Source organism: Dipodomys merriami, unplaced genomic scaffold (genome assembly GCF_024711535.1).
Source record: "Dipodomys merriami isolate MVZ:Mamm:240054 unplaced genomic scaffold, mDipMer1.0.p SCAF_45, whole genome shotgun sequence".
Lineage (NCBI taxonomy): Eukaryota > Metazoa > Chordata > Mammalia > Rodentia > Heteromyidae > Dipodomys > Dipodomys merriami.
The window spans coordinates 6,207,545-6,235,194 of record NW_027206013.1 but is presented as its reverse complement, the minus strand read 5'-3'; the positions used below and the strand labels follow the sequence as shown (position 1 = coordinate 6,235,194).

At 55.8% G+C, this 27,650-nt stretch overlaps 2 protein-coding genes across 7 annotated transcripts; one reads left to right on the top strand and one right to left on the bottom strand.

Moving 5' to 3' along the window:
• Positions 1-12: 12 nt before the first annotated feature.
• Positions 13-23,136, top strand: Smtn (smoothelin). 6 transcript variants are annotated; one of them, XM_069994515.1, is made up of 22 exons: positions 13-134; positions 1,890-2,020; positions 6,485-6,633; positions 7,203-7,296; positions 7,377-7,455; positions 7,541-7,638; positions 8,458-8,778; positions 8,862-8,934; positions 9,523-9,594; positions 9,685-10,197; positions 10,397-10,569; positions 13,526-13,678; positions 13,775-13,850; positions 15,082-15,246; positions 15,337-15,399; positions 15,587-15,665; positions 17,146-17,319; positions 17,547-17,661; positions 18,391-18,542; positions 18,654-18,757; positions 19,486-19,650; positions 22,850-22,938. In XM_069994515.1, exons 2-21 carry the CDS (start codon positions 1,970-1,972, stop codon positions 19,611-19,613), a joined length of 2,832 nt encoding a protein of 943 aa, XP_069850616.1. In that variant the 5' UTR covers positions 13-134; positions 1,890-1,969; the 3' UTR covers positions 19,614-19,650; positions 22,850-22,938. The 6 variants fall into 6 exon arrangements, with proteins under 6 accessions (XP_069850616.1, XP_069850615.1, XP_069850619.1 ...); XM_069994514.1 differs by having other exon boundaries at positions 17,544-17,661; XM_069994518.1 differs by lacking the exon at positions 18,654-18,757 and having other exon boundaries at positions 17,544-17,661.
• Positions 23,137-23,284: 148 nt separating this feature from the next.
• Positions 23,285-25,828, bottom strand: Selenom (selenoprotein M). Its single transcript, XM_069994521.1, has 5 exons — positions 25,610-25,828; positions 24,372-24,407; positions 24,143-24,177; positions 23,741-23,819; positions 23,285-23,662 (listed from the first exon to the last, which is right to left on the bottom strand). Exons 1-5 carry the CDS (start codon positions 25,739-25,741, stop codon positions 23,504-23,506), a joined length of 441 nt encoding a protein of 146 aa, XP_069850622.1. The 5' UTR covers positions 25,742-25,828; the 3' UTR covers positions 23,285-23,503.
• Positions 25,829-27,650: the final 1,822 nt, after the last annotated feature.

Here is a 27,650-nt window from a genome sequence, read left to right as displayed (position 1 = left end):
AGTCCAGCGGACGGTTGCTGAGCAGACCTGGGGTGCCAGGTCGCGGCGCCTCCCGCTGGACCGTCGCTACTCCATCTATCGGTCTCCAGCGAGCTAAACCGAGCCCGCGCCGGACAGGCAGCCTGGACTGAGAGGTGGGTGTGTGGACATCGGGGCAACACTAGAACCCTCACCCGCGACGGGTTCAGGGAGGGTGGAACATGGATATCTAGACGGGGCTCTTGGAACCCTCAGACCTGGGAGCCCTCTCCCCAGCCAATCACGGGAACTCTGAGCCACAGGATGTTTGGTGGGGAGAGCACCCACGGATCTCTCACCTGCTCTACGACCCCCAGGGTTGTTCATTTATGGGGGGGGGGGCAAATAACAGGGAAGCTCCCACAGACAGATTCACAAGCCCCCTTCACAATCTCCAGGGGACTCGACTGTATGACAGGGAAACCTAGGACTGGGCAGGGGCAGAGGTGGGACTCCCTAAGGAAGAAGAGATTTCTCACAGTCCCCTAGGTTAGATACTGTCCTTCAGAAGAAGAAGGAACAAGCCAACAGAAGAACATGCAGAATGTCCACAGAGCCTAAGGCTTGTGACTCCGAAGGGACGCTTTTGGTGAGGCAGGATTACCCAAAGTAGGGAGAACAAGAGACAGGGACCCTAACGAGAGAGGCTGGGAAGTTGACACCCATCTGAGCCTACCAGGATGGAAGAGGTAAACAGACTTAAACAGGCAGGACCAGGAAACCCCAACTGTGTGGATTTAGGACACCCCCAGACTCAGTCACCCAAGATGGGGTGACTCGTCAAATGACTGTTTGGGAGAAGAAAGAAGGGGTGACTGAAAGGATGAATCAACTGGGAAGTGGGGGGGGGGGAATCCTGAGGCCATTTCAGTCACTCTATATTAACTAAGCACATAGGTATGCTGGGCCATGGGCTTTCAAATTTCACAAAGACATTGGGGCTCAAGGAAAAAGGAGAGAATTGCTCTGGGAGCCTGGAGTGGGGCCTAGAGGTCCCAGAGGATGGAGATGGGACCAGAGGGAAGTGGTAGATTGGGGTGGGGGGACTTCAGAAGGCGGAAGTCTGTATGATTTTTATTAGGTTCCTTCCTGCCCTTTGAGTTTTTGAGTTCATCCTTCCTACCCCACTCACCCCATGACAAATCTTTGGCCCTGTTTCCCATCTTCTTAAGTTTGCCTGAAGACTAGAGGTTGAGGGGGTGGGTCAGTTTCTAAAGGACATGCCAGCTGGGAAATGAATTGGAGGTGTGTGAACTGACAAAAGGAGCCGCCGAGAGGCTTCATGAGATCAGGACAGTTGGGAGGAGGGAAGAAGGGTGTGCTCAGTGGGCTGGCTCCAAGAATTGATAGGTAGGTATGTAGTTCCCATACCTGGAGTGAATGAGAATGATCAAAGCAGATAGGACTAGGCTATGGGCTCAGCCCATAGCAGATGGTGAGCATATAGAGTGAGGGAGGGGGTAAGGGGGAGACTGGGAGGGCCCTAAGAACGGGTGGGTGGGGCAGGAAACTGTGGAGACTGGCTGTGCACCCCCTGGTGGTGAACACGGCTTGGGTGGGCCTCAATGGATCCTGCTTCTCAGTCCAGATTTATGCCCCTCTCTTTCCTGTTTGAGGCTTAAAACAGAATGCCAGCCTAGACCACACAGCAAACTGGCAGTCAAGTTGGCAAGGCTAGAACAGGGACACCTATTCTTGAAACTGAATTGGTGCGTTTTCCAGGGAACCACCCTAAGAGAGGAGACCACTCCCACCTTGGAGCCACATCACAGGACAAACTCATGGGTTAGAGGGAAATGCAGGCACCAGAGCCCAAGTGCCTGTGGTTTCTAGAAGCCTCAGCAGTCCTAACTCCTGTCTGTCCCCTGCAGAATTCTCTTGAGCTGGTGTCAGGTGCCATAGGCCCTGGGATCTCACCAGGAGGTGACACACAAAGCTGGAGGCCTGCAAGATGGCAGATGATGCCTTGGCTGGGCTGGATGAGGGAGCCCTCCGGAAACTGGTAAGTGGCCCCATATAACACTATTGTGAGGCCAGAGATGGTAGGGGGCAGTCAGCTGACAGAAAGAGGTGATGTAGAGTTGTCTGAAGGGAGGGTCAGGGGACCAGGGTCATGCTAGTTCCGTTTGGCTGATGCAGAGGCCCCTGTGGCATGTGCCTCCTGTCCATGCCAGGTGCTAAGGCCTGGTACCTCCCAGTCCCCCCACCCCCACCACCTGTTTAAACAGTAACTGCTGGGGACTCGCCCATGTGCAGCCACAGGTGTGGGGAGGCTGAATCTGCCTCTACCCAGCAACAGCCTGGGCAGGACCCACCCCTGGACGGTGGCCCAATGATAATGATTAATAATAACAGGGCACAGCAGGGGGTAGTCTGGAGGCTGGGACCCCAGCTCACAGAATGCTCACAACTCCAGAGAGCTGAAACCACCTGCCTGAAGGCACCCAGTTTGGAGTCGTGCCAGGATCCAAACCCCCCAGCGAGGGCCATGGGGGTAAGCAAGAGTGCTGAGAAACAAAGCTGGAGGAAGCCATAAACAGACTGCGCGCGGTGTGACTTTTGGTCCGACATTTTCCCACTCTGAACCTTTGTTTCTTTACCTGTAAAATGGGAGGGAGAGGTGTGTGAACACAAAAATCTAGGTCCTAAGATTGGCATACGAGTGGAACAAGATATGGGCCCAGACACACACACACACACACACACACACACACATACACACACACACACACCCCTTTGTGTGAACACAAAAATCTAGGTCCTAAGATTGGCATACGAGTGGAACAAGGTATGGGCCCAGACACACACACACACACACACCTTCTTACACACACACACCTTCTTACACACACACACACACACACACACACCTTCTTCCCATCCCGTGCTCCGAGGGCTGTGGGGTAACCCAGTATGCCAAGAGGAGCCCAGGGCCCCGCTGCCCAGTCTCTGACCCTTGCCCAGAAAGAAAATTAAAGATTTACTTTCCCTATTTTGAGTGATCCACTCCACCCTCATACCATATTCCACTGGAAGCAAAGGCTGGCGCCCACTCACCCCTCCCCAGCAACTATGCCTTAGGCTCAGGGGGCTGGGCAGGCCATGGGGGGGGGCAAGAGGGGGGAGACGTGCAGAAAACCTGTTGCCTCCGCTTGGGTATCTGCGGCCTCCAGCTGCCCCTGCGGGCTAGCAACCCAGCAGACAAGGCAGCTCCACCTCCCCTCCTGAAGTCCAGAGTCTTTTAACCGGGGTAGCAGAGCCAGCGGGCTCCAGACACAAAACCAGGCCGGGTCTCCGCGCATGCCCATCGCTCGGGATCCACCCTGAGGCTCGGGGTTCCCCAGCCGCCAGACCCCCCGCCCGCTCTCACGCAAGCTCTGGGCGCTGGGTGATTTCCAGAAGACACCGGAGCGGTGATTTAAATCCAACTATTCCGCCCCCCGCCCCCCGCCCCTCGGAATCGTGACCGCCTGTCACCAAAGCCCTTGCCCACCCCGAGATCGAGCCCCGCGCCGCCCGCCGCCGGTGCGCCCCGGCTTTGCCCTCCGATCGCGGCCCAGGCCCCGCCGGCCTCGTGGCAGGAACCGGGGCGTCCCGAGCCCGACTCCTCCCCGCGGGGCCGGGCCTTATAAGGCAAAGCTGGGCCCGCCCCGCCCAGCTGCGCCCCCGCCGGCTTCAGGATCTCGGCAGCTGTTTCCGGCCGCGGCTCCCGCACATTCCTGAGGACGGGGCGGGGGGGGGGGCTGCGCGGGATTGGGGGGCGCTCCTGAGGACGCCCCCTCCGCCCTGGGCTGCAGCGCCAGCGCCCCAGCGGGGTGACCCGGGGAAGCGGCCGGGGCTGTAGGCTCGGTTTCCCCTCTAGACTGGGACATTAAGCGGGGTGGGGGGGGGCTTCCTGTCTGCCCCCCCCACGCCCGCCGGGCGCCCCGCTGAGGCTGGGGACAGGCGGGGAGGGGGGGGCAGGCCCGCAGCGCCCCCTGGAGGCGTCGTTCCACGCTCTGCGGGTCCCCCCCCACCCCGCCCACGAGAAATCAAGGCCCTGGGATGGAGCGGTGGGTGCAGATGGGGAGACTGAGGCCCACAGGGAAGCTGGACCTGCCAGGCGTCCCCAAGCAAGGAGAGCCGAAAGCGCTCGGAGACCCTCCTCCCTTCGCCGGGAGGAGGAAGCACCCTCTTTCCTCTCTGGAGAATTTCATTAAGGCGGTTTCGGAAACCTCCCTTTTCCCCTTCCCCTTCCCCCTGGTGGACAATGGCCCTTTGTACTTCTTCCCTCCCTCCCACAGCCCCCTCCACACACACAGCCGCCCCGTGCCTGACAGGGTGGGGTACGCAGGACAGGACGCAGCGGAGACACTGTGGTGTGACCTTAGCCTCCAGGCCCAAAGAGAAGGGTCATTCTGGGAGGTGACCAGTGGGGCTAGATTCATCCCTCAGCGCTGCCCAGGCCAATTTGAGGGAATCAGAGGGAGGTTCCCAATTTCCCCATGGAGACGCTTAGGGCTTAGGTTCCCAGGGTTTGCAGCAATGGCCAAATTTCCAGGTTAGGTTTTTTTGTGGGGAGGGACTTGGGGAGGGGGGAGGCGGGAGAGAGAAGGACCTCCCCTTTGGAGCTCAGAGCTCAGGGTTTTGGGAATGGGGACCCAGGAGGCAGAGGGCTAAGCATTGTACCTCTGGGCCTCTACCCCCAATCTCCAAGTCCTCTGGGGTGCTGAGCCCCCTTCTCCCTCACTGCTGCAGTACACACCTTAGGCAGGCTTTGCCATTCTTAAACTAGACCAGAAGGCTCCCCAACATAACAAACAAGTCTAAGACAGGTCCTGGAGTCCAAAAACCTGGATTGATATTTTGCTTCTGGTGATTTGACCATGAGCAAATCACTTCTCCCTGAGCCTTGGTTTCTTCTTCTGTCAGATAGCATAAAATATGTAGGGATGTTGAAGAGGAGGACAGGGAAGGGCTTAGCAAAAAGTCTGGCACCGTTTCTCAGTCAATATGTCCTGTCCTTCCTGATCTCCCTTTGCTATCTCTCCCTTTTCCTGATTGGCTAGCATATATATATATATGGGAGATTCCCCGCCCCCCTCCGCCAATGCCCCCAGGTCCTGCTCCATCCCTATCTAAAAACTCTGAGGTAGGGGCCATTGTCCCATATGGCTAATAAAAGGATATGCCCCTGACCACCCAGCCAGAGCTGAACTGGGACTGATAGGGGGCCTGAGCTTCAGGGGACCCATTCATAGTTTCTCAGCAATTCAAAGCATGGAGGGTTCAATGTCACAAACTCCACACCCTTACCCACTCCACTCTACTTACCCAGTTGGCTCTTGGAAGTGTTGGGTCAGCACGTACTCTATTAAAACCTATCTATCTGGGATCTTTACCATCTGGCTACCTACCCCATCGAGCAGGAAGGAAGGATGATAGAGGGGGGGAAGCCAGAAAGGAAGAGGAGAGGGGGTTCCTTGGCTCTACACTCTGAATGATTTGGGGCCAAGTGGAGGCAGAGGAAATCTGCCTTTACTCAGGCCTATCAGCCTATCAGACCCAAACCGGAAGCTTGGCACTGGGCTGCCTTCCTGGAGGGGCCCAGGCCAGTTCTCCCTCCCTTGAGCAACACAGGATCCTTGTAAGATGGCTCTACCCAGTGATTTGGGGGAGGCACCAGGATTGGCTGACTCAGCTCAGAGAAGTTACCCTTTTTCTAGACCTGGTTAGACCAGCCACACCTCACATCCCAGAGACTTGAGAAGTGAGAAGGAGGTGGGAGCTCCTGTCCCCCATAAACAAACACCTTCTCTGCAGCTCTGGTAGCCAGAGAGCCAGCTGCAATCTCTCTGGGAGATTGATCCTCCCTGGCTCTGCTCCCATGGTGACTAGTGCTAGGCAAAAGACCGTGCAAGGAATATCTATCTATCAATGGATCATCGATCATACCCCAGGCAGGCAGGGGGCCAACTCTTGAGCACCTGCCCCTTTCTCACTTCCCTTTCTGTCATCCTCTCCAGCAGGGATGTGGTGCTGAGACTATTTCGTGGAAACAGCCAAGAACCCTTGTTGATATAGGGATGGTCTTCCCTCCTTCTGCCTTTCCTGGCTCTTGGGGTTTGATGAAGGGTTGGGGTGGGTGGGCAGGAGTCAAGTCACAGGAAAGGGTGCCTAGTTGCTTGTTACCTGATCAGGTGGGTGGCTGCTGACTGAGCACTCACAAAAGGTGCTCTGCAAACCACAATGCACAGCAGCCTTGCCAAGATCCCCGGTGCCCTGAGCTGGGTCACCCCTCTGGGACTCTGGGTGGGTGGGCAGGCACGTGAAGGGCTTGCAGCAGGGGGAGTAGAGACAGGCCACTCATTGTGCCCTAGGCAGAGCAGTGGGCAGCTGGTGCCAACCCTTCTCTGACCCCCACCCCCTCCCCACCCCTTCTATGACCAAAATGACCTGCCTCCCTCTCCCCTGCCTCCCTTCACAGCTAGAGGTCACAGCGGATCTGGCAGAGCGGCGGCGCATCCGCTCGGCCATCCGGGAGCTGCAGCGGCAGGAGCTGGAGCGAGAGGAGGAGGCCCTGGCATCCAAGCGCTTCCGTGCTGAGCGGCAGGACAACAAAGAGAACTGGCTTCAGTGAGTGACAGAGGGGGTGCATGTGCAGGTGTGAGAGGGAATGCGTGCTGGGCAGGTGCGGGCACAGTAGAGTGTAGACACTTGAAATACACAGGGATTTGGTGGCCCTGGTGGTGATTGCCTGGCCATGGGGTGTGGTTAGCACATCTGGGCAGTGGTTTTATTTACTTCTGGATGGATGGATGTCAGTCATGGGGCTTGAACTCAGGGCATGCGCGTTGTCCCTGAGCTTTTCTGCTCAAGGCTAGTACTCTATTACTTTGAGCCACAGCTCCACTTTCAGTTTTCTGGTGGTTAATTGGAGACAAAGCCTGCCCAGGCTGGCTTTGAACTGTGATCCTCAGATCTTAGTCTCCTGAGTAGCTAGGATTACAGGCATGCGCCATCAGCGCTTGGCTCTGGGTAGTGGTTTTGGTACCCACATCAAGAGTATATATGAATCAGTGTGCCGCCAGAGGGGCTACAGAAACAACTCTAGGCCCCTCTGCCAAGGCTTAGGGTACCCTAAGCTCCCATCTTCCCCCGACTTGGTGGTGGAAGTGGCGATTACAATCATGATGTCCCCACAGCTCTGAGCAGCGGGAAGCTGAGCAACGGGCTGCCCTGGCACGGTTGGCAGGGCAGCTGGAGTCCATGAATGATGTGGAAGAGTTGACTACACTGGTGAGGCTCAGGCCAGGGCAGGGGAAGAGGGGACAGGACAGGCGAAGGCCTGTGATCACTGACCTGCCTCTCACCCACAGCTGCGGAGCGCCGGTGAGTATGAAGAACGCAAGCTGATCCGAGCTGCCATCCGCCGTGTCCGGGCTCAGGAGATTGAGGGTGAGTGTTTTGTCTTGGTCCCACTGCTGGGGGATGCCTACAGCATCTCCCAGCCCTCACCTGACACTTGCCTCTGCCCTTCCAGCCGCCACCCTGGCTGGGAGATTGTGTAGCGGACGTCCCAACAGCAGCTCCAGAGAGGACAGAGAGGAGCGGGTGGCACGCAGGCTGGACCGGCGTGAGGTAGGGCGTGCCGGCATGGTGGGAGGGTGGACAGTGTCATGTGTTCATCGATGCCAGTAGTACAGAATGCCCATGTGTCTTTGCTGCACTGGTATTTGACTGTGAGGGGGCGTCCAGCCTGTGTTCGGGGGGGGGCGGGGAAGGGGGGAAACACTGGAGCTTTTTCTCAGGCCTCTGCCCACTTTCTTTCAGGCCCCTCTCCCACCTCTTCCTCTTTGTACCCCCACCCTGCCATCCTATCTGAAGCCAGAAAGATCTCCTGAAATTCAAGTCTGACTTAGAACACCCTCTGCACCCCTAAACATGCCCCCAGGCAGCCCCTCACCCTCCAGACAGCCAGTACATCCTTACCTTGGCTCAGCAGGGTCTCAGTGTCAGGCCCCACCTGACTGGTAGAGCACTGTTCGCAGAGTTCTCTCTGTTTGCCAAGAGTATGGGAAAGAAGCCAAGCCATAGTTCCCCAAATGACCAGCAGAGGTCGCTGGATCTCCAGGCCTTGCAGGGGCTAAAGCCAGAACCAGGAGCCTCTCTGCTCCAGGCATCTATTGGGGACCAATTTCTCCATGAATTTCCTTGCCATCCCCAGCCATTGGCATGGCTGACCCTGTCTGAACCGCCTTGTGTAGGCCGTGCCAGGAGATTAGAGGAATAGGGGTCAGAGACTACGCCATCCTTATGAAACTGTACTCACAGGAAGCCAGGCCCCGCCCCTCTGCTTTGCATGCCCTACCCTGAGTACCTGCCAGCCTGGCCCTCCATAGGCTCCAGTAACAATAGAGATCAGGGAAGCCTCGGTTGCATTTTATGGGTCCCCCACAGGTGCCTGAACAGGAAGAACAGGAGCAGCAGACAAAGGTCCCAGAATCAACCCCAGCCCCTAAGGACACCAGCCAGGATGTGACCACAGTAACAGTCCTGCTGAGGGCCCCACCTGAAGACACACCCAGCTCACCTGCCTCCCCTGACAGTACACCCACTGTGGCTTCTCCAGAGCCTCTGCTCCAGCCTGCTGGGGTCCCTTGTCCTGCTGCTGAGGCTCCAGGAAGTCCTGAGCCACCTCTCAGCCCACCACAGGCTCCCAGCCCTGAGCCCCCCGTGTCACCATCACCTTCCAGCCCTGAGAGGCAGCCGGAGGACAAGGTGAGTTTGGACGAGGGACAGGGTTTCCAAACATCTGAGCCAGCCTGGGAGACCGCCCTGCCTATGTTATATCTCCTCTGTAGCTCCTGCCTGGCTCCACAGAGTTATCAGCTACCCAGAGTCCCACCAGGGGCCCCTCCAGTACCAAGAGAGCAGGTGAGGATGGATCCCAGCATGGGTAGTCACGGGCATCTGTCTTCCCCTGGCCCAACCTCTTTTTCTGCCTGGACAGCTCCAGCGTCCTCAGGTCCAGGCAGTCCTGGACACCCCCCCCTCTCCCACTGCCCCTGTAATGTCCCCGCCCCTGGCCAGGCCCACCTCTGCCACCCATGGCCAGAGGCCTCCCTGCAGCCTTGAAAGGCAACAGGCCTCAGGCACATTCTTCTCCCCAATAAGGGAGTACACCCATCTCCCAGCCAGATCTCATGGGCAGTGCTGGCCAGGGGGGGCTGTCCCCTATTCCCATCCCTAGGGAGGACCTGGCCACCTTCCTCCAGCCCAAGCCTAGCCCTAGCCCCTAAGAGTACCCAAGTGCCCCTGGGGTCAGTGCTGGAGGAGAAGGAGGCCCTGTAGGGAGAGATGCCATTGAGCAAGCGGGCCTGAGCAATGGATGATGTAGGGTGTGATGGGAGGTTGTGGGATACAAGGGGATTGGGAGGTTACGGCCATGTAGCAGGGAGACATATGAAAAGCAGACCTGTTCCCATCATTCCCTTTCCTTTCTCTCCCCGCCCAAACTGCCAGACCTAGCTGGACCCCAATCCTGCCAACGCTCCTTGTCTGTGCTCAGCCCCCAACAGCCAGCCCAGAATCAAGGTACTGCCCTGCCTATTCTTCACCAGCCACAATCTCTGGGCAGAGTCCTGGTCCCATCCAGCCACTGACAGAACCTCTTGTCCCTTCCAGTATCCACCCCTCTTGCCAGCGGACCTTCTCCCTTCCAGCGGGCTGGCTCTGTGAGAGATCGTGTCCGCAAGTTTACCTCAGATTCTCCTATGTCTGCCAGGCTCCAGGATGGCCCACCCCGGGCCGCACTCACTTCCCTGACCCCCACGAGACTCCTGGGCCCCTCCCTCATCAGCACCACTTCTGCCTCCTCCTCCAGCAGCTCCGCCTCTCAAGGCCCTAGTAACACCTCCTCCCGATTCAGCAAAGAGCGAGGAACAGCTCAGCCCCTGGCCCAGCTTCAGAGCTGCCCCCAGGCAGAGGGCCCAGAGGGGCGGAGCTTGGCTGCCAGGTCCCTTGAAAACAGAGCAGGGGGGCCCAGGACCTGCTCAGAGGAGCCCAGTGCCCCACTACCCGCCAGCACTGCAGAATCAGGGGGCAGTATGAAGACCACATTCACCATCGAGATCAAGGATGGCCGTGGCCAGGCATCCACAGGTCGGGTGCTGCTGCCTGCAGGCAACCAGAGGGCAGGTAGGCCATACCCCCACTGCATTCCCTGTGCTAGGAGGGAGCATCTGCAGCACCCAGCTCTGCACATGGGACAGGTGCTGCTGGCCAGGGCTCAGGATGTCTCCAGAGGGTGCTCGAGGGACAAGAGTGCCATTGACCTTGGCTGGCACCACCCCATCACCGCCCCTGACCCTGACAGCATCCCTTCTCCCCATTCCAGAACTGACACTGGGGCTGCGGACGCCCTCTACCCTCCTTAGCAGCAGCAGTAGGAGCAAGAGCACCATCACCCATGTCAGCCACCCTGGGACCCAAGCCCGGCTGGGCAGTGTCACCCGTGTCACCACCTTCAGCCATGCCTCTCCTGGTAGCCAAGGAGGCTACAGCATTAAGGTGAGCCCGTTGCTTCTTGCCTCCCCAGCCATCAACGTCACTTATAGTGCTTTAACGGTATCACCTTAGCAGGGTTCCTCTGTTTTGCTTCTCTTCTACTGGACACATAGAGAAACTGAGGTTCAGATCTGGAAGGAAAGTGGTCACAGGCAGTTAGCGGGTACCAGAGCAAAGATGAAACCATCAAGTATCTGCCACCAGACTTTCTTCTTCCCACCATGCTGAGCTTTGATCTTGTTTCAAACTTGGTTGCTTCATGCCAAATCAACAGATGGGAAGACCGAGGCTCAGAGAAGGTGGTTAGGGCTTGCTGCTCCTTGCTGCTTCCACCCCATGCTGGCCATCATTCCTGAGTGGCTGAGCGGCTCATCGGCTCATCCAAGATCATCCATTAGAAGATTAGAGATGCGTGATTAGCATCTGCGATTAGCATCTGCGTCAGAAGCCTTGCTGGGGACTGCCAGGCAGGGGGGCAGCAGTCAGGTGAGGCAGTAGCCTAGCAGGTACCACGGGAACTGAATACACCTCATCCTTCCATTATTCATTCCCAAGCGGGGAATGGCCTGGCCAGGAGCTCAGCTGGGGAGAGGATCCCCAACAGGCCACCCAGCTGCCCAGGTAATGTCCTCTGTGCTGAGCTGGAGACTGAATGGTTGAGGTGAGGTACTAGAACTATCTTTGGGTCTTCTGAGAAATGACCTGGAAAGAATGAAGGGCAAGAAAGTTTTCTTCCTCCACCAAAGCAGGCCCCAGCTAAGCTGGGATGTGGTGGCAGGAGAGGTGGTTGCAGCTAAAGCCAGTGGAGTGGATGGAAGGTACCAGAGTAAGATTTGAGTCTGGCATCACCAATTTGCCTCAGTTTCTCAAACTAGGGGAAGCAGATGGTACATCTATAAGGAATTTGCTAAAAATCTGGAGTTGCATCTGAGCACCGTGGGCAGGCTAAAGGACATTTATCTTAGATCCAGATCTATTGTAAAAGAAGATTGCTCAAGAGCTGGCTTCTCTGTGCCTGTTTCCCCCAGCTATTCAAGACTTTCTAACAGCGTGGTATGAGGGCAGAGTCAGGCTGTGGAGTGTGGTGGACTGCATTCTCACCGTTAATATATGCGGTTGCTCAGACAGATCTAGTTGCTCCTCCCTACCTCAGTTTCCCCTACCTGTGAGGCACAGGGCCCAGGTCACACTATTCCATCAGAACCCACGCAGCTTAGCTGTGCTGCAGGTCTGTGATCTCTGCAGGGGCCAGGGCCAGGCCTGGCCTTCTGCCTGGTTGAGCAGGCCTCCCCTCCCCCTCTGTCCCCCTCACAGAGGCGCCCAGAATAGGTTTCTATTTGGGCCGCAGCCTCCAGCTGGCTGTTGGCGGGCTGAGAGGCCGGCAGGGGCGGGGCAGGCCCGCTGCCCTTGCCTTCGCCCTCAGACCAACTGCAAAGACTCCGACACTGCCAGCCTAGACAGCAGCCCCTGCCATCGTCCCACCATTACGCCCCACAGAGTCCCCCCTAGTGCTATGCCGGGGGTGCCTGGACCTGGGCCTGGGCCTGACATGGCTATGCTCTTGGAGGAACGATTGAGCCAGGCGTTGCAGGAGCTGCAGGCAGTGGCTGAGGCCGGCCGGGCAGCAGTGACCCAGGCAGCTGATGCAGCCCTAGCCACCATGCAGCCAGTAGCCCAGGCAGCTGAAGAGCTGCAAGCAGGGACTGCAGCCCTGAGCCGGCGGCTGGATGCGCTGAGCAGGCAGGTGGAGGTGCTGAGCCTACGGCTGGGGGTCCCACTTGTACCGGATCTTGAACCTGAGCTGGAGCCCAGCGAGCTCTTCCTGGCTGCTGCAGACCCAGAAGCCCTGTTTCAGGCGGCTGAGGATACTGGGACCCCCGTGGCCCACCCGCCTGCCTTCAGCACCCGCCGCCGCTCCTCTACCGGCCCCACCCACACCAGCAGTCTCGTAAGTCCCACAGTAAGGGGAGAGGGTGGATTTGATATAGGCCTGCTTCTGCTCAGTGGCCTTCTCTGAGCCTCAGTTTACCTCTCTGTACAGGGGACTAGGGCACTAGAGCTCCAAGACTGAAATAAGATGTCAGGCTCTTGTCCTGAGGTACGTGTGGGAGCTGACTTGGCAGCTCCTGGCATAGCCTAGCCCCCACCCCCACCCTTGTATGCGTCCTCTCCCCCCCCCCCCCCAACCCCCGCATCTCAGCCAGAAACAGCTGCCATCTTGGCTCTCCTTAACCGGGTGGCAGACAGAGTGTCCCTGCCAGGAGAGGCCGATCTGTAATAGTTGGCCTGGGACCTTGGCTTCGAGGGGCTGGAAAGATACCTTGGGATGTGGGGGGCTAGGCTGGGGCAAGAGGACCATTAGTGTATGGTTCCTAACAGGAGTGGAGGATGGGGGGAGATGTGGTACAGAGGAGAGCTTCCGCAAGGTCTTGGCTGAGGTCAGCCCCAGACAGACACCTGGCTAAGAGCCCTAGGGCCTGGGTGTAGCTCCCTTGACAAGGGAGTATGGATAGGGGCCTGCCAACATGGCCTAGGACCTGGTAGGATGCAGCGAAGCCTGACTACAAGGGAGCTGGAAATGAAGCAGTAAGGGGGAAAATGAAGTTAAGGAATTAGACTAGCTTCAGCTCAGACCCCAGGCCGCATTGCGCACATGGTGGGACTGTGAACAAATCAATCAGAGGCCCTGAGCCTCAGCTTTCCCTTCTGTCGGATGGGAATAAGAAAAGCCCTAGCACTTGTACAACTGATTGCTACTGATTGGAAACTATATCGCTGCTGCTACCAATAGGATTCCTGTGATTCTGGCTGTGTGGAAAGCTCTGGGATAAATTGTCACTGTCTCTTCCCTCAGCTTGACACCATTGTATAGCCACCCTGGGGCAGGCAGGCCGGCAGGCTATGATGGGTTTCATGTATATACCTGTTTAAAATCCATACGCTCTCCCCATCCCCAAAGACGGAGCCAGAGCCGGTGGAAGCCCCCTCCACAGCAGTGGAAGTGGCTAATGGCACAGAGCAGACCCGTGGGGACAAAGCCGCCGAGGGACGGAGCCCCCTGAGCCCTGAGGAGTTGCTGGCCATTGAAGATGAAAGCATCTTAGACAAGATGGTATGGCGGATCTGTTGGGCTAAGGACTGGTGGGGGGAGGGAGGAGAGCCTTGGGCTCTGAAGGCCCCGGATGTAGAACGATATCTCTATCTGCAGCTAGATCAAGCCACGGATTTTGAGGAGAGGAAGCTCATCCGGGCTGCACTTCGTGAACTACGACAAAGGAAAAGAGGTAGAGAGACAGTTGCTTAACTTAAATTTAGCTGCTTGCTCACCCAGCTGTTCTGCTCACTCATGGGGTCCATTCATGGACATACCAGCAACATAACTGCCCTGTGCAGATTCTCCCTACACCCAGCCAGTCTTTGCTCCTGCAGCTCCCTCCCCTAGCTGCTTCTCTTCTTCTGAGACTCAGATACTGTCTCTCAGCTCCTCTCTCCTGTGGCCCATTTGCTCTCCCATTTTTTTTTTTTTTTTTTTTTTTTGTCGGTCATGGGGCTTGAACTCTGGGCCTGGGCGCTGTCCCTCAGCTCTTCAGCTCAAGGCGAGCGCTCTACCACTTGAGCTACAGCGCCACTTCCGGTTTTCTGGTGGTTTATTGGAGATAGGAGTCTCACGGTCTCTCCTGCCCGGGCTGGCTTTGAACCGCGATCCTCAGATCTCAGCCTCCTGAGTAGCTAGGATTACAGGCGTGAGCCACCAGCGCCCGGCATTTGCTCTCCCATTTTTGTCAACCAACAACTCCTTCCTTGAATCCAGATCTTTCTCTTCCTCCTATTCCTCCTCCGTAGTTACTCTTCCCTCCCCAAGAGCCATTGATGGCCACCTTCGCCTGTGTCCCTACCCATCTTTCCCTTTCCTGAACCCAGCTCTTTTCTCCCCCTGACCTTTCCTCCCTGGACTTTGCTGTTCTCTTCCTGGTTCCAGATTTATTTACTTCTCCAGATACTCTCTTATTCCATGCTTCTTCCAGGGCCCACTGCTGGCCACTCCAGCCAACTGTGCTCCTTTCCTAGCTTCTCTGTCAGCTGCTCTTTCTTTGCATTTGACTTGTTTCTCAGCTACCTCCAACTTGTCCCTCCCTAGATCCAGAGAGCACTTTTTCCAGCTGCACTTTTTCCCTGTAAGACCCATTTGACATCCCATTCAACCATGGTGCTCACCCAACTCCTTCCTTGCAATCAGCTAGTCCCTCCCATAGAAACATGGATCCAACTACCCTTTGGCGACATTCCATAGTTCCAGCTGTCCTATATTACCTGCGTCCATCATCCCCCATTCACACCATGCTCTGTTCCAAGCTATAGCTGCTCCCCTCCCCCTCACCATCCCCAGAGCAGCCTATGTTACCTGTGTCCTTGGTGTTTCTAACAAGCTGCCCTCCACCCCCATCTTGTGTGCCCTGTGTGCTGTGTGGGCACTGGGCGGCCCTTCTGGGGATGCATGGGGGCATTCCTACCCAGACCAGCGAGATAAAGAGCGGGAACGGCGGCTCCAAGAGGCCCGGGCACGGCCAGGGCAGAGCCAAACCAACACAACCACAGAGACTACCACAAGGCGCAGCCAGCGGGCGGCCGATGGCTCGGCGATCAGCACGGTGACCAAGACTGAGCGGCTCGTCCACACCAGTAAGGGGCTAGCCTGGGCTCCGGGTGGGTTCAATGGGCTCCGAGTCCTGGTGCCTCTCACACCTGTCCTCTCCTCTCTTCTCCCTCCAGGTGATGGCACAAGGACAGCCCGCACCACCACAGTGGAGTCCAGTTTCGTGAGGCGCTCGGAGAGTAAGGCCACCAGACAGCGCCCCGTGCCTTCCTCCTCTCACCTCTTCGGGGTCTCTTCCTCAAGTGCTCTCTTTGCATCTTCAACTGCTGTTACTTGCTCTTCTCTGCCTGTGTCTATACCACCCCTCCCTGACACCTGATATGCACCCCAGGCCCTCAGCTCTCTCTCAATTCCTCTTTGTTGCAGATGGCGGTGGTAGCACCACAGTGCAAACTAAGACCTACTCCTCCTCTTCCTCTTCCTCTTCCTCCAAGAAAATGGGCAGGTAAGCACTAGTACCCATGCTGGGATACAGTTTCACTGCATATTCATTCTGCAGAGGGGCAGACGGATGCTAGGCATACAGTCAAGCAGGGGAAAATCAGGTCAGGCCACATCTGCTTGCTTTGTGATCTCATTTAATCCTCAGCCACCCCACAGGGGAGGTGAATGCTCAGAGAGGCTAGAGTCTTGCTTATGGCCTGAGTGGCAGCCATAATATTGAGCCCTTGATGAGGCCTATCTACAACACTGAGCCGCCTGCAGGTCATAGAGCACCTTTATGCCTTGAAGTGCTCATGAAACAGTAGATCTCCATGCTCACGAGGATGGTGGAGCCTGGCAGAAGGCAGGAACTGGGGTCAGGTGTCATGGCACATACCTGTAACCCCAGCGAATTAAGAGGCAGAGGCGGGAGAATCAAGGTCCAAGATCCTGGAAAAAGCACAAGACCCTATCGGAAAAGCAATCGTAAAACAATAAGAGCTTTGGGGGGATGGCTCAAGTGGTAGAACACTTACCTAGTAAGCACAAGGCCAAGTTTGAGCCACATTGAAAAAGAAAGGAAGAAAAGATGGAAGGAAAGGAAGGAGGGAGGGAGGGAGGAGGAAAAGAAAGAAGCAAGGACTACATCAGAATCCAGCAGAAAATCCTAAATTCTAGGGTCTTGGATTTTGGGACGTTTGAGTTCCAGCTCTGTCCTCCTACCTTCTGAAATCTTAGGCAAGGTCACCTCAACTTCTTTAAGTTTAGTTAAGAAATAACTTGAATCCCTCTCTCCTCCCATGAAGTTGAAATAGTACACTAGGGGGTTGGAGGCATGGCTCTGGAAGAGAGAGTTGCCTAGCTTCTGGTGAGCCTGGACTCCTTCCCTAGATCAGCAGAAAAGAAAATGGCACACAAAAAAGACTTAAGGGGGGCTGGGAAGGTGGCTCAGTGGTAGAGCGCTTGCCTTGCACGCATGAGGCCCTGGGTTTGATTCCTCAGCACCACATAAGCAAAAGGAAAAAAGCCGGAAGTGGTGCTGTGGCTCAAGTGGTAGAGCGCTAGCCTTGAGCTGAAGAGCTGAGGGACAGTGCCCAGGCCCAGAGTTCTGGTCCCATGACTGGACCAAAAAAAAAAAAAAAAAGACTTAAGGCACTGAGCTACTATTATGATGATGATTACTGGTCTTGTATTGGTCATTTTTATTCATTGATAGTGCCCAGATTCTGAACTCACCTGTGACAATACAAAAGACCTTCTCAGAAAGCTACAGGGGGCTAGCTTGATTGGTAGAGCTTGGCTCCCCAACTTCTTGTTCTTTGAGTCTCAGTGCCTATGTGAAAATGGATGTTACGAGAACCCTCCTACCTCATTGCCCCAAGTTGCTGGTGGTGAAGATGTGGGGGGCGTTTGACACAATACCAGGCCCCTCCATCAGCAAGCAGTAATGGAGCTGCTTGCTCCTCCTTTTCTAGCCTAACAGCCATTTTCCCACCCTGCAGCATCTTTGACCGAGAGGACCAGGCCAGTGCTCGGCCTGGTAGCCTAGCAGCACTTGAGAAACGCCAGGCAGAGAAGAAGAAAGAGCTGATGAAGGCACAGAGTCTGCCCAAGACTTCAGCATCCCAAGCACGCAAAGCCATGATTGAGAAGCTGGAGAAAGAGGGCACTGCAGGGTGAGTAACAGAGGGGGCTGGGCAGCATCTTAGGGGGATGGGCAGTCTTAGGGGGTGGTGCCTGATGACATCAGAGGAGGGGCCTGAGTGGTGGGGGGCGGGGCCAGAAAAGAGCTGCTGGGTTTTGTGGTAGGATGGTCATGAGATTCAAGCCTGTGTGCCCACTCTGGTGATGACCCCTGAAGTCTTGTAACCCTAACCCAACACCTCTTCCCTCATCCCAGCAGCCCAGGAGGACCCCGCACACCTGTGCAGCGCTCCACTAGCTTTGGGGTCCCCAATGCCAACAGCATCAAGCAGATGTTGCTGGATTGGTGCCGAGCCAAGACTCGAGGCTATGAGGTGAGTTCTAGGAGACCCAGTGGTCCAGGGCGCCCCCACCCCCACCCAGTACCAGAGCTTAGGACACCCATTCCAGAAGATCACGCCCTGCTGTAGCTGCCCAGCCACCCCGTTCACTGTGGGGAACACCGAAAGCCTTTTGGGATGGGGAAATTGAGGTTCAAAGTGGACATGTCAGGGGAAGGGAGCTCAAGTTCTTGAGAACCTTATGTTCTATCCCCAGTCCTGCAAGAAAAAAAAAAAGCAAAAGAAAAGTCAAGCGTGGTGTGTAATGATGTATAAGGAGCTCCTGCTTAAAGGGAAGAAAAGGAGGGAAAAGATACATGGTGTGCCTTAAATTCCAGAATAAGGTCAAGTGGCAGGGTCCCTTGGATCAGGGGTGTGGTTCGAGGTCCAATTCCATTCTTAGAGTTCCCTCCTTACACTGTGGGGGCACTGGGTACATTCTGTGGTCTTGAATGACACTAGGCTTCTTGGTAGTTCTGTCACCCTAAACCACAGACATGGGAGCTGATAAACTGAATTGGAGGCTGCTGCTCACTTACTGGGCAACCTTGAGTAAAGTTTCAGGGCCTCTTTGAGCCCAGGTCCCTAGGTCTGGTATGCTCATACAGTGGGTAGGGGCAGCGGGCATGGAATTGTTCCCCCTCCTCCCCACCCTCATCCCCTTAACACCCCCCTCCCCCGCGCCGTGGGGTAAGTCCTGACCTGTCCTCCTACCGCCTGTAGCATGTGGACATCCAGAACTTCTCCTCCAGCTGGAGTGATGGGATGGCCTTCTGTGCCCTGGTACACAACTTCTTCCCTGAGGCCTTTGACTATGGCCAACTGAGCCCACAGAACCGGCGCCACAACTTTGAGGTGGCCTTCTCATCCGCTGAGTAAGTGGGGGCCCACAGCCCAGCTGCTGGGCTCGGCTGCCCCAAGACCTTCCCCCTTCCTGGAAGGGACCAGCTGTACTCTGGGTCTGCAGCTGAGGCCCCCTTCCCCAGAGAGCCCCTGTCCTTCCCCGCCCACCTGCTGCTGAGTGTGCCCAGTGCCCGCCGGAAGGAAGGAGCGGCAGGCCAACCTACCAGCCCAGGCCAAAGCCTATCAGGTGGCCCTGCCCATCCCCCCTCCCCTCTTTCTGCTCCTTCTCCTTCCTTTCTCCCTTCCTCTGTCCTGCTCTCCTCCAACTCTCACAAGAGCTTCCTGCTCCCACGGGATCCCGGCGGGAGATTCCAAAAGGAGGCTCCTGACCCTGGGCACCGTGCCCGCTCAGCCTATATAGATGCTGCCAGCGCTTATATAGGACATAGCAAGCCCTCCACTTTGGAATCGTTACCCCTTCTGCTCACCTCACCCTCGCACCCTCCTCCATCTCTTTAATTTCTCTCCCTATTCTCATTCTGGTTCCTTCCAGATTTTTTTCCTCCTCCCCCCACTTCCTCTCACGCCTCCCTCACCCCCCCCCTTCCCTGGGGCACAGCCCTTTCCAACCTCAACGCCAGTATCATCCTTCCCCACCCTCCTCATTCCCGCTTGTCCCAAGAATTCTTTGCACCTGTGACTGGTTTGTCCCCACCCCTGTCTGCATCGCGCACCGTTAGTGATGGGTAGTGAGCAAGCACGTCCACTATGTTGGGAAGGGGCATGCGGGGGGCTGGCAGACTGCGGCACTGAGAACGTAACTGAACTCTTGTCTCTGTGTGTGTGTGTGTGTATGTGTGTCTCTGTTCTCCTCCCTTTTCTCTTCTTGGCCTTTCCCTCCCCTCCTCCCCTATCTTCCTCCCACTGGGCCCTGTCCTCCCCTGCCTCCCCTTCCTGGCCCCCTACCCTCCCCAGGACCCATGCGGACTGCCCGCAGCTCCTGGATACAGAGGACATGGTGCGGCTTCGAGAGCCTGACTGGAAGTGCGTGTACACGTACATCCAGGAGTTCTACCGCTGTCTGGTCCAGAAGGGACTGGTAAAAACCAAAAAGTCCTAACCCCTGCTTGGGGCCCCACGGTGAGAAACGCCACCTCTCCCACCTGCCCTGTTGCACTGGAGTCGCTCATCAGGGGCATAGAGAGGGGCTGGGAAGTGGGTGGGGGGGTGCAGGGAGACCCTTGTAAAAGCCAGAGGCGGCAGACAGGAACCCTGTTTTCTAGTACTTCAGGGCTCAGCAGGTAAAACCATTTGGTTTTAGCAAGGATCATTGATAATGAGCTAGGTGAGGAGGAGTATGATGGGGAAGATCGGGAGCCCAAAGGGTACCCAATCCCCTGTGCCCACGTGACCCTCACAGGCTGCAGGCTCAACTGCTAGACAGAACATGGCAGTAGGAAAGGAAGTGGAGCCTGGGTATGAGGTTGGAGGAAGGGGCCACAGTTACAGCATTAAACTTCTTCCTGAGGACAGCACGAATCCTGAAAGCTTTCCCAACAGGGTGGCTGGCTGGCTGGCTGGCTGGCTTCAGCTTAGCATTCTAGAACAATCCTTGGATGAAGAGAAGCCTGAGAACTAGATGGCTAGAGTAGCATCAGAAGTAGAGGGGTCAGGATTCCTGATAGGTCTGTTTGGGAAGGGAAAGGTGTGTGTGGGGGAACCAAGAAGCTGCCCAAGCTGGTAATATGGGGTTCTGGAGACTTGGTGGTGTCTTACCCCTCAAGGTGAGGCACTTGGGAACAAAGGCCAGTTTGACAAGAAAAAGTTTCTGGCTAAGGATTATGGATTTTCCCAAGCCAGCTACAGCTTTCTTCTGTATCCCAGTAGAGAGTTCCAGACAAATTCAGAGAAGGAGAGAGGTAGGCTTAAGAGGATCCCCAGGGGTGGAGGGTTCCAGATCAGATCCAGGGCCCCAAACTGAGATTCCAGATATCTTCATTCAGTGACTCTTTTTCTCATCCCAAGAGTTTCCCCAACAATTTTCTAGATAGAAAAAAAAAAAAAATAGAGATCCAGAAAAAAAAAGAGAGACCCATAAGGGAGTAAAGGGCTTGCCCAAAGTAATGAGTCAGGAGCAAAGCCAACTAGGGTGCCCTCAGATGCCTTTCCACAGGCGTGGGTCATTGTGGGAACAGCCCACGCATGCACCCAGAGTCAGAGGTGCAGGTAAGGGAAGATGCACTTGGTGCTGTGTCTAGGTCATATATGGACTGAGGAGTCGCTGCCCAGTAACCTAGAGGGGGAAAAGACCTATTGTGAACCCCAATCTACTTGGAAAGTGTGACTCAGCTGTACTGTTGTACTGTTGCTGCAGTTGCCTAGTGTTTGGCCTGTCACTGGGGCAGCTTGAGCCCTGAGCCATGCTGCCCCAGTGTAAACAATGGCTTTATAAGGTCTCCAGGGAAGGCACCAGGGGTGGGAGGGAGCTCCAGGTTGGGGGAGGGAGGCCTTAGGATCCCTGGGAAGATAGCCACCGCTGGAAGACACTTCAGAAAGAGGCTGCCTTGGTACCATGATCCAGCTGGAGAAACAAGCCCAGTGGTGGGGCAGGGATGACCCTAAGGGCAGGCACAGCAGCAGCGAGCCAGGTACCTGTCACTCATGTGAAGTGTTTTCAAGGTTTCAGATTAGGTAGGGAATGACTATATTGTTTATAACAAGGAAGAAAGAGCCCAGAACAGAGCACATTGTTATCCAACAACCACAGAAGGGAAGGTCAGAGTTAGAACTTGAAGAAGGAAAAAAAAACAGAGATTCTCTGCCTCCCAGGTTTCTTCCTTGAAAGAATCCAGTGAAAGCCGGGCGCGTAATCCTAGCTACTCAGGAGGCTGAGATCTGAGGATCGCGGTTCAAAGCCAGCCCGGGCAGGAGAGACCGTGAGACTCCTATCTCCAATAAACCACCAGAAAGCCAGAAGTGGCGCTGTAGCTCAAGTGGTAGAGCGCTCGCCTTGAGCTGAAGAGCTGAGGGACAGCGCCCAGGCCCAGAGTTCAAGCCCCACGACCGACAAAAAAAAAAAAAAAAAAAAAAAGAATCCAGTGAAGCTAAGAAAAGAACCCAGCCCCACCACAGTGCTCGGTTTGGTTGTGAAGGTCTGAGGCTCTTCCACATCTTGGAAATGGGAGTCTTCCTTGCCCTTGCCTTTCCTGCCAAAGCAAACTCAGTCAGCAGCAATGACAGGCTGCTTGCTGTGTGCCAGGTGTGGTAGGCAGAAGAGCACAGGGAATAAAGGGGAAGAGGTCTTATTTGGCAGTATGGTGATGCAAGACCTGGAGGTAAAATCTGGAGGCAGACAGATGTTAGATTTGAGGTCAGCCTGGACTACAGAGTGTGACCTTATCCAAAAACAGAAGTGAGGAGAAAAAAAGAAGTCTAGGAGAGGACAGATAATAGAGCCAGAGAGCCCTCTCTGCTTTTAGAGTTCTGGATTGTCTATTGCATAAAAGCCCCAACCTACTCCATCTAAGGACAAGGGGTCTTGAGACATACAGCATCTAGGGCTGGGGCCTGTGTCCCATCAGGGCCAGCCCTGCATCAACTGATAAGGCTTGAAGCAAAACAGCTCTCTCCTCTGACTCAGTTTCCCTATGTGTAAAGTATAGCTGGCACTCTTAAGGGTGGTCAGATAGGCCATCACCCCCTGAGCATAGATGGTCCAGTTGGTACTGGTAGGGGCCCTCAGTCCAGTGAAAGCAGGTGACAAGGGTTAAAGATCCACTTCACACACACACGCACACGCACGCATGCACGCACAGCCTCAATTTCCAGCAGCAGGGCTGTCCCTAAGGGAAGGAGAAGGGTTCTACCACCTCTTGGCAGAAAGCACCAGCTCATACAGTTGGTAGATAATCATCAGGGGCCCAGAGGATCATGGGAGTGAGTCTTGGTGCTGGCCATGGAGGAAGATTTGCCAACAGTGAATGCCCCCGGGTTGTACTAGCCCAACTGACAGGCCTCTGCCAACTGGAGTGTGCCATGAGCGGGAGCAGGAGGCCTTCTTCCAGAGGGAACGTGGGCTAGGTCTGTAGCCAGGACTGGAGGGCTGACTCTTGCCTGACACGGGTGGAACACCGCCTTTTCCCCCACCACACCGGCCTAGCTTCTCCTACCAGCATGGTTGCCTTTGGGCTTGGGCTGGTGGGGCGGGGCTTGCCGCCTTCCTCCAACGCTTCATTGATGAAGACTGGAATGTAAGAACAGCTGGCTGCCGTACTTCGGGGTAGAGGGGTGCAGAAGGCTGGCTGCACTGACAACGACCCCTGCTCCCCGCTTCCCGCAGGATGCTGGTGGACTGTGTACCCCTGGTGGAGGTGGACGACATGATGATCATGGGCAAGAAGCCCGACCCCAAGTGCGTCTTCACCTACGTGCAGTCGCTCTACAATCACCTGCGGCGCCACGAGCTGCGCATGCGCGGCAAGAACGTCTAGCGCCTCCCTCCCGCCGCCGCCCCGCCCTTCCCGCACTGCCCGCTCTCCGCGCGCCTGCGCACCGCCGTCTCGTCGGCCGCGACTGCCTTCCCTGCAAACACACGCAGCGTTTTGATAAATTATTGATTTTCAACGATCCGGACTCCACTCTGTCTCGGGGAGGGGGGGGGTCCCCCAGCTCGCGTGCCTGGGCTGGTAAAGCTATGCCGGGTCTCCGGATGGTCTTCCCTGTGCTCGATTTCTCATCCCCCGCCCGGGAAAGGAAAGCGCGGAAGAATCTCAGGAAAGGCGGGAGCGTTTTAATGGAGCTGGACCAGGGCGGGGGGGGGGGGGCGGGATGGGGGGACGGGAAGCGGGAGGAATCTCCCCAACCCCGTTCCTGCCCGGCTCGGGGACCCAGCGTCGGCCCTCAGCAAAGGAGCTGCTCCCGGGATGCTGAGCGCTTCATTCTGTCTCCGGGGCTCAGGCAGGGTGGTCCTAGCTCGCCGTGGCTCGGGACTCCACTACAGGTCGGCGCGGTCCGAAGCCTCCTGGGGGGCCTTAGCCGGCGCCCACACGTACTCGGGGGGCACCTGCGCGTCCGGCGACGACTTGCGGTAGAAGCCGAGCTCCTGCACCAGCGCGTTGATCTCCTCGCGGGTCATTTCGCTAAGTGGGATGCGCTGGGGTAGGGGAAGGGGCGGGGTCAGCGCCCAGGCCACGCCCCCGGTCCCGCCCCCGCCCGCCTCTCCAGGCCTCACCTCTAGCTCCGCGAAGCGTCGATCCAACAGCACGAGCTCAGGGTCTGCCCCAGGGAGGTGTTTCATCACCAGGTTGTGGCTGAAGGGGTTGTTAAGGCGGGTAGGAGTGGGCAGAAGGGGTTGGTTTGGTGATGTGAACCGAACTGCCTCTTCTGTGCGCACACTGGGGCCAAGATCGCCATTTACAGGGAGAAGATTTAGGGTTTAGGGCTATAAATGGGCCCTGCTCTCCATCAGTCAGCCTCTCTTGCTTATCCAGTTTGGACACCATCTCAGAATCCTCTGGACAGTCAATGTCAATCAATTCCATTTGCCCGAGGAAAACCCCTGCCATCTCTATCTTCAAAGGAGTTTCTCCCTGGTGCCCGCCTTCTTCCCTTCTTCCCCCAGACAAAAGGATACTAGAGTGGAATGTCCTGGGTGACGAAGGCCTTCACCTGAGGGAACAGAGGGTCAAAGATCATGACCCCTAACCCCTTCCCATTTGGAAAATAAACCCTGCGAGGTCATACAGCAAGTCAGGCCTAGGCTCCTGACTCCATGAATTCTGCCCCCAGTCATTGAGACCACATTGCCCACTCCCCAAGAGGCTCAGGGACACAGAAGCGGGGACCTCGTCCTTCAAACTCACCTCCTTTAGGCGATTCAGCTGTCATCCTCCACAGGTCTGGTGACAAAAAAAAAAAGAGGCATGTCAGGAGGCCCATACACGTCTTCAGCCCAGCACTCCCCACCCAAGACCGTGAAGAGCAATTGCCAAGGTGAGAAGGAGACAGTGGACCCTTGTGCACAAGAGCTCTGTTGCACAGAAGCTCAGGCCTAGAGACAGCAGGGAAAATGGGAGTAAGGCCAGAGACCCATAGGGGGCTTGCCAGCCCTGGGGCTCTTGCCTACACACCCTATTTATTCTTGTCTCTCAGTACCCAAGAGACAAATATAATGACCCTGAGCCTCTCAGGCCTCTCTAGTCCTGACCTTTGGTCTCAGAAACCTCAGAGGATAGGCAGACTTGAAGGAAATAGCTCAGAACTGCCTAGGCAGCCCCCATTAGGAGCATCTGCCATCTGGTCCCTACCCTACCCTAGACCAGCTCTGCCAGCCACCTGCAGCTTGGCCCCACAGACCATCTGGTTGCTTCCCTGACTTGGGAGGATGGGAGGACTCCTTCAGGGGAGTCCACTTTCTAACAGGAGTCAGGACCCCAGGACTGCCCATTCCATGCCTACCTTATCCTATCATCAGAAAAGGAAGGGGTCCAGAGAGAGGCTACGGTGGACTACGAGGGGAATTTCCTGGGGGCAGCTGTGAAATGAATTATTGGTAATCAAGTTCTCAGTGCCCCCCACCCATTTCCCAAGCTCCTGCATAGTGGAAGAGGCACCCAGAAAGTCTCTTTCAGAAGAAGGGAGAAAGACTCCGTAGAGCTCCAGGCCCAGAAACTGGGCCAGGGTAGGAATCCCAGGGGGAGGGGGGGGGAGGATTTGGAGTGATGGGGTTGGGGATGAAGTTGGGTTCTGATGGGCAAGTTTGAGAGAGTCAACGCCTGGTAAAGAGGGTATTGGGTCCAATGTGTCAAGGGTCCACTGTGAGGCCAGATTGTGTCCAAGGGCCTGCAGTCAGAGCAGATTAGAAGCAGAACAAGAAGCAGAATGCAGGGCCACAAGATCCATAGTCTCAGCCTTCCTCTGTGGAGACTAAGCATCCTAAGGCTGGAGAGGGAAATGGAGGATCTCACAACCATGGAAGAAAAGAGAGGGGAGACTGGGAGGTCTCAGTGTTTCTGGGGCCAGAACGAGCCATGAGCCCAAGAATATGATGTTGCAGGGTTGTGGGGCCCGGGTGTTGGGAGCTGGGGGCTGGCGAACTCACCTCCACCCGGGCCCGGGCCAGGCCTTGAAGGCGATTCCAGTCCGGCCGGTAGCTGGTGGCGGCAGTGGCTGGAGCCACAAGAGCCGCGAGAAGCAGTAGCAGAGGCGGCGGCAGCAGCAGCAGGAGGTTCATTGGTACCTGGCCGGCAGTGAGTGGATCCGCAGGCTGGAGGAGAAACCACCCGGCCGCTGCGCCACGTCTTGGCCCTCAGGCTTGGCCCCGCCCCTACGAAAGCCACGCCCCGCGCTAGCTAGGTCTCCGGGACGCCCCGCCCCCTAACACCCCCTGCCCCCCCCCCCCCGCCTCCCCCCTCCCCCGCGGTCTTCCTTCCTCCGGACTCACGTGGCTTTCACTTCCCAAGTCCCAGAAATGTCCCTGCTTGGTCCTCTGCGGACTGTGGATGGAGACAGAGCCACCTCGCGCCACCAGAGGGTGCAGGCAGACCGTGGGCTTCAGATCCTTAAATTAGGACAGGGAAAGTGAAGGCTGGGGGAATCCTGGTTTGTACTTCTGATGTCTCTGGATGAAATTTCTATCCAAGTTCCTTTCCATTCCTCAGAACACACATCATAGGAGCAATATTCCGTGGGGAGGCGGGAGGGGGCGGTGAAGGAGGAGGCTCAAATAAAAGAGTTACTATGTAATAAAGCTCATTGGAACAGTATCTAGTCCGCCCTGGCTTTTCATTCTTCCTGACTTCTTCAAGGCCCCTGGAACTCTGTTTTGCAGCCTTAGGAAGCAGGCTCAGAAAGGTGAATGAATTGTATTATGGAGATGAGATTTAAGCCCCAAAACATTCCTACACTCATCTCCCCAGATCAAAGATGAAGAAATCTAGGTGATGTTTTGCTCCTCATGTCTCCCACAGACACAGAAAGTACAGTCAGTCCTTTGTCACAGCTGTGAGTCCCGCCAACCTGGACTTGAAAATCTTAGAAGTTAGATTTGCATCTGTACAGAGCACACACACACACACACACACACACACACGTCATTCCAACCAATAAAATATAACAATTACTTTATATCATAAAAGTACATGGGAAGATGTATGAATGGATGTAGATTATACACAGATACTAAGACACTTTATATAATGGACTGAAGTCCTCAGATTTCAGGTTTTTGGATGGGGAAAGGGCAGAAAACCAAACCTTGGCAGATACCAAAAGATCACTTAGCTCTTTCTCACTGGATCTAGAGACTCCTCTCAACATTGAGCCAAGACTGCATTATGATTCTTCTAGATCAGATATTTCTGCATATCTGGGCCTCTTCTATTTAAAAAATAGACATTAAAGGGCAGCAATGTGGTTCACTAATAGAACCCTGCCTGGCAAGTGGGAGGCTCTGAGTTCAAACCTAAATACTGCCAGAAGATGAAGAAGAAGAAGAAAGGAGGAGGAGGAGGAGGAGGAGGAGGAGGAGGAGGAGGAGGAGGAGGAGGAGGAGGAGGAGGAGGAGGAGGAGGAGGAGGAGGAGGAGGAGGAGGGAAGAAACATTGAAAATGTGATTTTACCCTGGTGCTGGTGGTTCATACCTGTAATCCTAGCTATTCAGGAGGCTGAGATCTGAGGACTGCGGTTCAAAGCCAGCCCAGGCAGGAATGTCCATGAGACTCTTATCTTCAATTAACCACCAGAAAACCAAAAGTGGCACGGTGGCTCAAGTGGTAGAGCACTAGCCTTGAGCTGAAGAGCTGAGGGCAGCTCCCAGGCCCAGAGTTCAAGCCCCACAACCACACACACACATACACACACACACACACACACACACACACACACACACACACACACACACACACATTCATGATAGACACTGGTAGCTCCTACTTATAATTCTAGCCACTTAGGAGGGTAGGATCTGAGGATAGAAATTCAAAGACAGCCAGAGCAGATACATCCAACAGACTTATTTCAAATTAATTGGCAAAAAGCTGAAAGTAGAGATATGGCTCAAGTGGTAGAGCTCTACCTTGAGCAAAAAAGCAGGGAAGAGTTTGAGACACTAGTTCAAGCCCCATTGCGATCACACACACATT

Coding starts and splice junctions, on each gene's coding strand:
- Smtn (XM_069994514.1), top strand. CDS start 1,970: ATGGCAGATGATGCCTTGGCTGGGCTGGATGAGGGAGCCCTCCGGAAA. Junction 8,779..8,861: donor AGAGGCAGCCGGAGGACAAG/GTGAGTTTGGAC, acceptor TCTCCTCTGTAG/CTCCTGCCTGGCTCCACAGA. Junction 18,758..19,485: donor CCCAGGCCAAAGCCTATCAG/GTGGCCCTGCCC, acceptor TACCCTCCCCAG/GACCCATGCGGACTGCCCGC.